Consider the following 13,528-nt stretch of genomic DNA (forward strand, 5'->3'; position numbering starts at 1 on the left):
ATGGGATCTGTAGTTCTATTCTGACAGGATGGGATCTGTAGTTCTATTCTGACAGGATGGGATCTTTAGTTCTATTCTGACAGGATGGGATCTGTAGTTCTATTCTGACAGGATGGGATCTGGAGTTCTATTCTGACAGGATGGGATCTGTAGTTCTATTCTGACAGGATGGGATCTTTAGTTCTATTCTGACAGGATGGGATCTGTAGTTCTATTCTGAATCAATGGGTACAATGTCCAACAATGTATGTATCCAACTGCAGACTGCCCCTTTACAGCAGCATATCTCCATGTGATATATTACGCAGCATGGTTGATCTACAGTACCAGTCAAACGGTTGGACACACCTACTCATTTTGTGGAATTTCTTTCCTTCGTAATGCGTTTGAGCCAATCAGTTGTGTTGTGACAAGGGAGGGTTGATATACAGAAGATAACCCTATTTTGGTAAAATACCAAGTCCATATTATGGCAAGAACAGCTCAAATAAGCAAAGTGAAATGACTGTCCATTGATGAGAATGTCAAGAACTTTGAAAGTTTCTTCAAGTGCAGTCGCAAAAACCATCAAAAGTTATGATGAAACTGGCTGTCATGAGGACCACCACAGGAAACGAAGACCCAGAGTCACCCCTGCTGCAGAGGATAAGTTCATTAGAGTTACCAGCCTCAGATTGCAGCCCAAATAAATGATTCACAGAGTTCAAGTAACAGACACATCTCAAAATCAACTGTTCATAGGAGACTGTGTGAATCAAGCCTTCATGGTCGAATTGCTGCAAAGAAACCACTACTAAAGGACACCAATAAGAAGAAGAGACTTGCTTGGGCCAAGAAACACGAGCAATGGACATTATACCGGTGGAAATCTGTCTTTTGGTCTGATGAGTCCAAATTTGAGATTTTTAGTTCGAAATGTGAAGCATGGAGGAGGTGTGGGGGTGCTTTGTTGGTGACACTGTCAGTGATTTATTTAGAATTCAAGACACACTTAACCAGCAAGGCTACCACAGCATTCTGCAGCAATACGCCATCCCATCTGGTTTGCGCTTAGTGGGACTATCATGTGTTTTTCAGCAGGACAATGACCCAACACACCTCCAGGCTGTGTAAGGGCTATCTGACCAAGAAGGAGCGTGATGGAGTGCTGCATCAGATGACCTGGCCTCCACAATCACCCGACCTCAACCCAATTGAGATGGTTTGGGATGAGTTGCACCGCAGAGTGAAGGAAAAGCAGCCAACAAATGCTCAGCATATGTAGGAACTCCTTCAAGACTGTTGGAAAAGCATTCCAGGTGAAGCTGGTTGAGAGAATGCCAAGAGTGTGCAAAGCTGACATCAAGGTAAAGGGTGTCTACTTTGAAGAATCTCAAATATAAAATATATATTTTTTTGTTTAACACATTTTTGATTACTACATGATTTCATATGTGTTATTTCATAGTTCTGATGTCTTCACTATTATTCTACAATGTAGAAAATAGTAAAAATAAAGAAAAACCCTGGAATGAGTAGGTGTGTCCACACTTTTGACCGGTACAGTATGTGAATAAACCCCTAGCTGTTTAAAGCAGTCTGTATCTGTTTGAACATCAAGAGAGTGTTGAGAATTGAGAGAATTTGAGTCGTGGCTGCCAGGCGGCAAGGAGCGTGATGCTTTGATTTCATTTGGAGCAGATCAAAGCTGTGATCAGGCTTTCTCACCGGAGAATCCCTCCACAGAGCTGTGATCAGTTAGCCCTCTCACCGGAGAAACCCTCCACAGAGCTGTGATCAGGCTTTCTCACCGGAGTGTCCCTCCACAAAGCTGTGATCCTTTATATATATATGTGTGTGTGTGTGTGTGTGTGTGTGTGTTGTAGATGGACTCCTGTACTCCCAGTTCTCCAATTCCCTACATAGTGCACACATTTTGACCAAAGCCAAAAGTAGTGTACTATATAGCGAATAGGGTGCCATTTTGGATCCAGCCCCAGGATGTTGGCTGGTGTGTGTGTTTGTGTCCGTGCGTGCGTGCGTGTGTGCGTTTGTGTGTGTGTGTGTGTGTGTTCGTGTGTGTTTGTGTGTGTGCCACCACCTGTACAGTTACAGTTAATGGTCTGCCTGTCTGGTTTCTTGCAATCAGTACTTTATGGAAATCAAAGTCCTCTTTAAAGGCTGTTTATACATGAGGCTTCAGTGAACCGTCCAAGGTGGCTTAGCAGTTCAGACGTCTTTTTCTGTTCCGTATTGTTCGTGTCCTGTATATATATATATTTACACCTTTCTTCGCATATCTTTTATCTATTTTATTATCCAAGAACTCAACTACAAAAGCTTTCCTGCAAAAGCTTTCCTGCAACCCGCTTCACCAATTACAAAAAGTATTATTTACCTCAATCTGAAAATCCATCGTGGAAGCTAGCCAGGGGCTAATTCAGAAGCTAGCCTGAAAGCTAACCAGAAGCTACTCCGATAGCTAGCCAGAAGCTAATCTGTAGCTGCCCCGAAATTAGCCGGTTTGCTGGCTAGCGTTGGTGTTTCAGCTGCCCACGTTTAGTGGTCATCAGCTATTCCTTTAGCTCGATAATCTACCGGCACTTTTGTGCAACGCGACTCGGACCGGAGCATTCCGGGACTCTTTTTCTCTCAGTTTCCCCGGATTCCAGCCGCAGGCTCTGGACACTTGTACCTTGATTTCGCAGCTAGCTAGCTGCAAACCGTGTGACTATTGGCTTACGTCGACCCCGGAGCAAACTCTAATCATTCTGGAGCTAGCCAGCTGAGGAGTTCCATCACCATCCGGACCCGTTTCTTTTGTTGCTGCTGCAGATACGGAACCCCACCGGGCCTTCACGACTGACTGCCGCGACTGACTGCCGACGTTATCTGCCCGAGGGATTTATCCAACTGGCACCTCCGTCCCGACGTTACCTGAACGCTCATCTGAGGCCCGCTAATCGTTAGCTGTCTTATCGGCTGCTATTTGAACAAGTATATTGGACAACTATTATTATTATTATTATTTATTTATTTTATTTTTTCCTTGGGTCACTATATCTATTTTGCCAATTTGGATTGATCCCCTCTACCACACGGAACCCCACTACACGGAACCCCACTAACCTACCGACGGAAACGCACGAGGTATCTACAAACAGACCTCCATCCTATGCTGCTACCGATAGCCATATACCCGGCCAGCTGTCTGGATCGCCACGACCCCAACCAACCTCTACTCACTGGACCCTTATTGATCACTCGATTAGCATGCCTCTCCTTAATGTAAATATGCCTTGTCCATTGCTGTTCTGGTTAGTGTTTATTGGCTTATTTCACTGTAGAGATTCTAGCCCTGCTCTCTATACCATATCCAACCTCTCAGTTCCACCACCCACATATGCGATGACATCACCTGGTTTCAATGATGTTTCTAGAGACAATATCTCTCTCATCATCACTCAATACCTAGGTTTACCTCCACTGTATTCACATCCTACCATACCTTTGTCTGTACATTATTCCTTTAAACTATTTTATCGCCCCCAGAAACCTCCTTTTACTCTCTGCTCTAGTAGCTCTAGGCGACCAATTCTCATAGCTTTTAGCCGTACCCTTATCCTACTCCTCCTCTGTTCCTCTGGTGATGTAGAGGTGAATCCAGGCCCTGCAGTACCTGGCTCCACTCCTATTCCCCAGGCGCTCTCTTTTGATGACTTCTGTAACCGTAATAGCCTTGGCTTCATGCATGTTAACATTAGAAGCCTCCTCCCTAAGTTTGTTTTGTTCACTGCTTTAGCACACTCTGCCAACCCGGATGTTTTAGCCGTGTCTGAATCCTGGCTTAGAAAGACCACCAAAAATTCAGACATTTTCATCCCCAATTACAAGATTTTCAGACAAGATAGAACGGCCAAAGGGGGCGGTGTTGCAATCTACTGCAAAGACTGCCTGCAGAGTTCTGTTATACTATCCAGGTCTGTTCCCAAACAATTTGAACTTCTACTTTTAAAAATCCACCTCTCTAAAAACAAGTCTCTCACCGTTGCCGCCTGCTATAGACCACCCTCTGCCCCCAGCTGTGCTCTGGACACTATATGTGAACTGATTGCCCCCCATCTATCTTCAGAGCTCGTGCTGCTAGGCGACCTAAATTTGAACATGCTCAACACCCCAGCCACCCTACAATCTAAGCTTGATGCCCTCAATCTCACACAAATTATAAATGAACCTACCAGGTACCACCCCAATTCCGTAAACACGGGTACCCTCATAGATATCATCCTAACAAACTTGCCCTCCAAATACACCTCTGCTGTTTTCAACCAAGATCTCAGCGATCACTGCCTCATTGCCTGCATCCGTAATGGGTCAGCGGTCAAACGACCTCCACTCATCACTGTCAAACGCTCCCTGAAACACTTCAGCGAGCAGGCCTTTCTAATCGACCTGGCCGGGGTATCCTGGAAGGATATTGATCTCATCCCGTCAGTAGAGGATGCCTGGTCATTTTTTAAAAATGCCTTCCTCACCATCTTGAATAAGCATGCCCCATTCAAGAAATTTAGAACCAGGAACAGATATAGCCCTTGGTTCTCTCCTGACCTGACTGCCCTTAACCAACAGAAAAACATCCTATGGCGTTCTGCATTAGCATCGAACAGCCCCCGTGATATGCAACTTTTCAGGGAAGCCAGAAACCAATATACACAGGCAGTTAGAACAGCCAAGGCTAGCTTTTTCAAGCAGAAATTTGCTTCCTGCAACACAAATTCAAAAAAGTTCTGGGACACCGTAAAGTCCATGGAGAATAAGAACACCTCCTCCCAGCTTCCAACCGCTCTGAAGATAGGAAACACTGTCACCACCGACAAATCCACTATAATTGAGAATTTCAATAAGCATTTTTCTACGGCTGGCCATGCTTTCCACCTGGCTACCCCTACCCCGGACAACAGCACTGCCCTCCCCTCTGCTACTCGCCCAAGCCTTCCCCATTTCTCTTTCTCCCAAATACAGTCAGCTGATGTTCTAAATGAGCTGCAAAATCTGGACCCTTACAAATCAGCCGGGCTAGATAATCTGGACCCTTTCTTTCTAAAACTATCTGCTGAAATTGTTGCCACCCCTATTACTAGCCTCTTCAACCTCTCTTTCGTGTCGTCTGAGATCCCCAAAGATTGGAAAGCAGCTGCGGTTATCCCCCTCTTCAAAGGGGGGGACACCCTTGACCCTAACTGCTACAGACCTATATCTATCCTACCCTGCCTTTCTAAGGTCTTCGAAAGCCAAGTCAACAAACAGATTACCGACCATTTCGAATCCCACCACACCTTCTCCGCAATGCAATCTGGTTTCAGAGCTGGTCATGGGTGCACCTCAGCCACGCTCAAGGTCATAAACGATATCGTAACCGCCATCGATAGGAAACAATACTGTGCAGCCGTATTCATTGACCTGGCCAAGGCCTTTGACTCTGTCAATCACCACATCCTCATTGGCAGACTCGACAGCCTTGGTTTCTCTAATGATTGCCTCGCCTGGTTCACCAACTACTTCTCTGATCGAGTTCAGTGTGTCAAATCGGAGGGTCTGTTGTCCGGGCCTCTGGCAGTCTCTATGGGGGTGCCACAGGGTTCAATTCTTGGACCGACTCTCTTCTCTGTTTACATCAATGATGTCGCTCTTGCTGCTGGTGATTCTCTGATCCACCTCTACGCAGACGACACTATTCTGTATACTTCTGGCCCTTCTTTTGACACTGTGTTAACAACCCTCCAGGCGAGCTTCAATGCCATACAACTCTCCTTCCGTGGCCTCCAACTGCTCTTAAATACAAGTAAAACCAAATGCATGCTCTTCAACCGATCACTGCCTGCTCCTGCCCGCCTGTCCAACATCACTACTTTGGACGGCTCTGACTTAGAATATGTGGACACCTACAAATACCTAGGTGTCTGGTTAGACTGTAAACTCTCCTTACAGACTCACATTAAGCATCTTCAATCCAAAGTCAAATCTAGAATTGGCTTCCTATTCCGCAACAAAGCATCCTTTACTCATGCTGCCAAACATACCCTTGTAAAACTGACCATCCTACCAATCCTCGACTTCGGTGATGTCATTTACAAAATAGCCTCCAAAACCCTACTCAATAAATTGGATGCAGTCTATCACAGTGCCATCCGTTTTGTCACCAAAGCCCCATATACTACCCACCACTGCGACCTGTACACTCTCGTTGGCTGGCCCTCGCTTCATACTCGTCGCCAAACCCACTGGTTCCAGGTCATCTACAAGACCCTGCTAGGTAAAGTCCCCCCTTATCTCAGCTCGCTGGTCACCATAGCAGCACCTACCTGTAGCACGCGCTCCAGCAGGTATATCTCTCTAGTCACCCCCAAAACCAATTCTTCCTTTGGACGCCTCTCCTTCCAGTTCTCTGCTGCCAATGACTGGAACGAACTACAAAAATCTCTGAAACTGGAAACACCTATCTCCCTCACTAGCTTTAAGCACCAGCTGTCAGAGCAGCTCATAGATTACTGCACCTGTACATAACCCATCTACAATTTAGCCCAAACAACTACCTCTTTACCTACTGTATTTATTTATTAATTTATTTTGCTCCTTTGCACCCCATTATTTCTGTCTCTACTTTGCACTTTCTTCCACTGCAAACCAACCATTCCATTGTTTTTTTTTAGTTTTTATTTTACTTGCTGTGTTGTACTCACTTCGCCTCCATGGCCTTTTATATTTTTATTTATTTATACATATATTTGTTTGCCTTCACCTCCCTTATCTCACCTCACTTGCTCACATTGTATATAGACTTATTATTATTTTTTCACTGTATTATTGACTATATGTTTGTTTTACTCCATGTGTAACTCTGTGTTGTTGTATGTGTCGAACTGCTTTCCTTTATCTTGGCCAGGTCGCAATTGTAAATGAGAACGTGTTCTCAATTTGCCTACCTGGTTAAATAAAGGTTAAATAAAAAATAAAAAAAAACTGAAAATCATGTTCAGAGCAGACGAGCCAGTTTGTTATGGAGAGCCGTTCAACCTTATTGTGTTTTCATGGATTAGCTAGTTTAGCATCATACGTTTTAATTACTTAGCTAGCTAGCTTAGTGCCATATGTTTTAATGGGTTAAATAGCTAGCTTAGCACCATACGTTTTAATGAGTTAGCCAGCTAGCTTAGTGCCATATGTTTTAATGGGTTAAATAGCTAGCTTAGCACCATATGTTTTAATGGGTTAGCTAACGAGCTTAGCACCATATGTTTTAATGAGTTAGCCAGCTAGCTTAGTGCCATATGTTTTAATGAGTTAGCCAGCTAGCTTAGTGCCATACGTTTTAATGAGTTAGTCAGCTAGCTTAGCACCATTTATTTGAATGAGTTAGCTAACTAGCTTAGCACCATATGTTTTAAGGAATTAGCTATCTAGCTTAGCACCATACATTTGAATGATTTAGCTAACTAGCTTAGCACCATATGTTTAAATGAGTTAGCTAGCTAGCTCAGTGCCGTACGTTTTAATGGGTTAAGTAGCTAGCTTAGCGCCATATGTTTTAAGGAGTTAGCTAACTATATTAGCACCATATGTTTTAATGAGTTAGCTAGCTAGCTTAGTGCCGTACGTTTTAATGGGTTAGCCAGCTAGCTTAGCACAATATGTTTTAATGGGTTAAATAGCTAGCTTAGCGCCATATGTTTTAATGAGTTAGCTAACTAGATTAGCACCATATGTTTTAATGGTTTAGCTAGCTAGCTTAGCGCCATATGTTTTAATGGGTTAGCTAACTAGATTAGCACCATATGTTTTAATGGTTTAGCTAGCTAGCTAAGCACCATATGTTTTAATGGTTTAGCTAGCTAGCTTAGCGCCGTATGTTTTAATGGTTTAGCTAGCCCAGCTTAGCGCCATATGTTTTAATGAGTTAGCTAACTAGATTAGCACCATATGTTTTAATGGGTTAGCTATATAGATTAGCACCATATGTTTTAATGGTTTAGCTAGCTAGCTTAGCGCCGTACTTACCTGTTATAGATCTGGTCACAGCGCTCTCGTACAGGGGGACCCCCTCTCCTGCATTGTTGAAGGCTTTCAGGGAGATGACATAGTGGGAACTGGGCTCTGTGGGAGAAACATCAGGAATAACATTAATATCAATCAGCCAATCAATACATTAAGCTGTTATTACAGTCGGTTTACTATAGAAACAACCAATATTATAAAAATGAGTTTAAATCATCACAAACACGGACAAAATACTGTAGAAACCACTATTCAGATGATCTCCTCCAATCAGCTGTGAGCACCGGAAAAGTGCTATATAAATCCAATAAACTATTAGAAAGACTTTTGACACTGAAGAGCTTTCAAATATCAATGAAGTGAAACGGGAACATAGGCTACAGAGCATTACATGACTAGACTATACCAGAATATAATATCAGAATATAATATCATAAAATAATACCAGAATATAATACCAGAATATTATATCAGAATATAATACCAGAATATAAAACCAGAATATTATATCAGAATATTATATCAGAATATAATACCAGAATATAATACCAGAATATAATATCAGAATATAATACCAGAATATAATACCAGAATATAATATCAGAATATAATACCAGAATATAATACCAGAATATAATATAATATCATAATATAATACCAGAATATAATACCAGAATATAATACCAGAATATAATATAATACCAGAATATAATACCAGAATATAATATAATATCAGAATATAATATCAGAATATAATACCAGAATATAATATAATACCAGAATATAATACCAGAATATAATATAATATCAGAATATAATACCAGAAAATAATACCAGAATATAATACCAGAATATGATATCATAATATAATACCAGAATATAATATAATATCAGAATATAATATCATAAAATAATATCAGAATATAATACCAGAATATAATACCAGAATATAATACCAGAATATAATATAATACCAGAATATAATACCAGAATATAATATAATATCAGAATATAATACCAGAATATAATACCAGAATATAATACCAGAATATGATATCATAATATAATACCAGAATATAATATAATATCAGAATATAATATCATAAAATAATATCATAATATAATACCAGAATATAATACCAGAATATAATACCAGAATATAATATAATATCAGAATATAATACCAGAATATAATACCAGAATATAATATAATATCAGAATATAATACCAGAATATAATATCAGAATATAATATCAGAATATAATATCATAAAATAATATCAGAATATAATACCAGAATATAATACCAGAATATAATATAATACCAGAATATAATACCAGAATATAATATAATATCAGAATATAATACCAGAATATAATACCAAAATATAATATAATACCAGAATATAATACCAGAATATAATATAATATCAGAATATAATACCAGAAAATAATACCAGAATATAATACCAGAATATGATATCATAATATAATACCAGAATATAATATAATATCAGAATATAATATCAGAAGATAATATCATAAAAGAATATCAGAATATAATACCAGAATATAATACCAGAATATAATACCAGAATATAATATAATACCAGAATATAATACCAGAATATAATATAATATCAGAATATAATACCAGAATATAATACCAGAATATGATATCATAATATAATACCAGAATATAATATAATATCAGAATATAATATCAGGATATAATATCATAAAATAATATCATAATATAATACCAGAATATAATTCCAGAATATAATACCAGAATATTATATAATATCAGAATATAATACCAGAATATAATACCAGAATATAATATAATATCAGAATATAATACCAGAATATAATATCAGAATATAATATCAGAATATAATATCATAAAATAATATCAGAATATAATACCAGAATATAATACCAGAATATAATATAATACCAGAATATAATACCAGAATATAATATAATATCAGAATATAATACCAGAATATAATACCAGAATATGATATCATAATATAATACCAGAATATAATATAATATCAGAATATAATATCAGAATATAATATCATAAAATAATATCAGAATATAATACCAGAATATAATACCAGAATATAATACCAGAATATAATACCAGAATATAATACCAGAATATAATACCAGAATATAATATAATATCAGAATATAATACCAGAATATAATACCAGAATATAATATCAGAATATAATATCAGAATATAATATCATAAAATAATATCAGAATATAATACCAGAATATAATACCAGAATATAATATAATACCAGAATATAATAACAGAATATAATATAATATCAGAATATAATACCAGAATATAATACCAGAATATAATACCAGAATATGATATCATAATATAATACCAGAATATAAAATAATATCAGAATATAATATCAGAATATAATATCATAAAATAATATCATAATATAATACCAGAATATAATACCAGAATATAATACCAGAATATAATATAATATCAGAATATAATACCAGAATATAATACCAGAATATAATACCAGAATATAATATCAGAATATAATATAATATCATAATATAATAGCAGAATATAATATGAGAATATAATACCAGAATATAATACCAGAATATACTACCAGAATATAATATCAGAATATAATACCAGAATATAATACCAGAATATAATACCAGAATATAATATAATATCAGAATATAATACCAGAATATAATACCAGAATATAATACCAGAATATAATATAATATCAGAATATAATACCAGAATATAATACCAGAATATAATATAATATCAGAATTTAATACCAGAATATAATACCAGAATATAATTCCAGAATATAATTCCAGAATATAATCCCAGAATATAATCCCAGAATATAATCCCAGAATATACAGCATTATTCTCAGTCCCTAACTACCACTGAAACTGTAGTTCTATCAATGCTCCCCGAATGGAATCAAGGTTCTCTTTGTTGAGTAGGAGTCAGTCATGACTGCACACACACACATACACGCACACGCACACACACACACACACACACACACACACACACACACACACACACACACACACACACACACACACACACACACACACACACACACACAGAGAGAGAGAGTAGCATCAACTCAGTGGGTAGTCTCTCTAACAGCGCTGCAAGACACCAAGTCAGTCACACAACTATTTTTCAACCTGTTGTAGTTTCTAGAACATTCCCATCAACACTGAGATTGCCCCATGCAGCAAATTCTACCTCGATATAACATTATCACATATATATTTAAATCCAGGACGTTTCACTGCATCAACAGTTTGAAATTCTGTCACGTCCCCACGTTTGTACATCAACGATCCCATGATGCACTACATCAACGATCCCAAGATGCACTACATCAACGATCCCATGATGCACTACATCAACGATCCCATGATGCACTACATCAACGATCCCATGATGCACTACATCAACGATCCCATGATGCACTACATCAACGATCCCATGATGCACTACATTAACGATCCCATGATGCACTACATCAACGATCCCATGATGCACTACATCAACGATCCCATGATGCACTACATCAACGATCCCATGATGCACTACATCAACGATCCCATGATGCACTACATCAACGATCCCATGATGCACTACATCAACGATCCCATGATGCACTACATCAACGATCCCATGATGCACTACATCAACGATCACGGTTCAAACACTAGATAGACTCTTGGAGAAGAAGCCACAACAGTAGAGCTCTGGACCGTTAGACAATATGTAATACTTATGGGGATATTCATCCTCCCATGTTATTATCTGTAATACTTATGGGGATATCCATCCTCCCATGTTATTATATGTAATACTTATGGGGATATCCATCCTCCCATGTTATTATATGTAATACTTATGGGGATATTCATCCTCCCATGTTATTATATGTAAACCTCATGGGAAAATATGCTTGTGTTTTTTATTTATTTTACCTTTATTGAACTAGGCAAGTCAGTTAAGAACAAATCCTTATTTTCAATGACGGCCTACTGGGGAACAGTGGGTTAACTGCCTTGTTACGGTGCCGCCCCGGGTTCACTAGTTGGTGGCCGTAGATCCCATACCCCTAGACAACTCTATAACTCTGTCAGTCAGGATGGGAGGACCAGAGAGTCTGGTGCTAGGGAGGGAGAGAGAGAGCGGTGAACTAGAGAGAGAGCGGTGAACTAGAGAGAGAGCGGTGAACTAGAGAGAGAGCGGTGAACTAGAGAGAGAGCGGTGAACTAGAGAGAGAGCGGTGAACTAGAGAGAGAGCGGTGAACTAGAGAGAGAGAGCGGTGAACTAGAGAGAGAGCGGTGAACTAGAGAGAGAGCGGTGAACTAGAGAGAGAGCGGTGAACTAGAGAGAGAGCGGTGAACTAGAGAGAGAGCGGTGAACTAGAGAGAGAGCGGTGAACTAGAGAGAGAGCGGTGAACGAGAGAGAGCGGTGAACTAGAGAGAGAGCGGTGAACTAGAGAGAGAGCGGTGAACTAGAGAGAGAGCGGTGAACTAGAGAGAGAGCGGTGAACTAGAGAGAGAGCGGTGAACTAGAGAGAGAGCGGTGAACTAGAGAGAGAGCGGTGAACTAGAGAGAGAGCGGTGAACTAGAGAGAGAGCGGTGAACTAGAGAGAGAGCGGTGAACACAGGGGAGTGTAATGGATTAGTATTGACAGACAGACCAACCAACCCATCTGTCCATATTCCATCCAGAGGTTCCCCCCCCCCCCCCCTGTCTGCCAGGGTCTACATTCAATCTCCATGGGAACAGAAGTACCTACTTCCTGATTTAAGGCTCTTTCCCCCCCCCCACCACATGACGTTCAATATTGAAACCATGGCAACCAACCGGCGGTTGGTGGACACCATTTTAAATATTGATGGAGCAGTGGCCCGTATGTCAGAGCAGATTAGTTGTAAAGACAGGAGCCAGCAACCGTACGGTATGTCTGTTAGTATTAATGCCTCTCTGGCAGTAGGTCTGGAATTATGTGATGGTCTGCTGCTGCATGTGTGTGTGTGTGTGTGTGTGTGCAAGAGTGTGTGTGTGCAAGAGTGTGTGCGTGTGCGTATGTGTTTGTGTGTGTGTGTGTGTGTGTGTGTGTGTGTGTGTGTGTGTGTGTGTGTGTGTGTGTGTGTGTGTGTGTGTGTGTGTGTGTGTGTGTGTGTGTGTGTGTGTGTGTGTGTGTTATGCTAGACAGGAACATGGATTGCTGAACCAACACATCAGTTAACACACATTCTACGCCTGACATGTTTTCCTCTCGCAGAAATGACAAACACGTCTGAATGACGTATCGGAGGCCCTGTACACGTGTCTCCAACAGGATCATGTCTCCAACAGGATCGTGTCTATTCATTACATATACTATATATATATTATACATCATTACTTGAAGGGTGCTTGGGATGCATA

General features: G+C 39.5%; 1 protein-coding gene across 1 annotated transcript in view; it reads right to left on the reverse strand.

Moving 5' to 3' along the window:
- LOC139544425 (netrin receptor DCC-like) overlaps window positions 1–13,528 on the reverse strand; it is a 653,665-nt gene that overhangs the window by 134,847 nt on the left and 505,290 nt on the right. The window contains exon 16 of the mRNA XM_071351497.1: window positions 8,035–8,130. Within this exon, the coding sequence (XP_071207598.1) occupies window positions 8,035–8,130 (96 nt within the window). The remainder of the gene's footprint in view (window positions 1–8,034; window positions 8,131–13,528) is intronic.

Source organism: Salvelinus alpinus, chromosome 18, assembly GCF_045679555.1.
Source record: "Salvelinus alpinus chromosome 18, SLU_Salpinus.1, whole genome shotgun sequence".
In the NCBI taxonomy this organism is placed as follows: domain Eukaryota; kingdom Metazoa; phylum Chordata; class Actinopteri; order Salmoniformes; family Salmonidae; genus Salvelinus; species Salvelinus alpinus.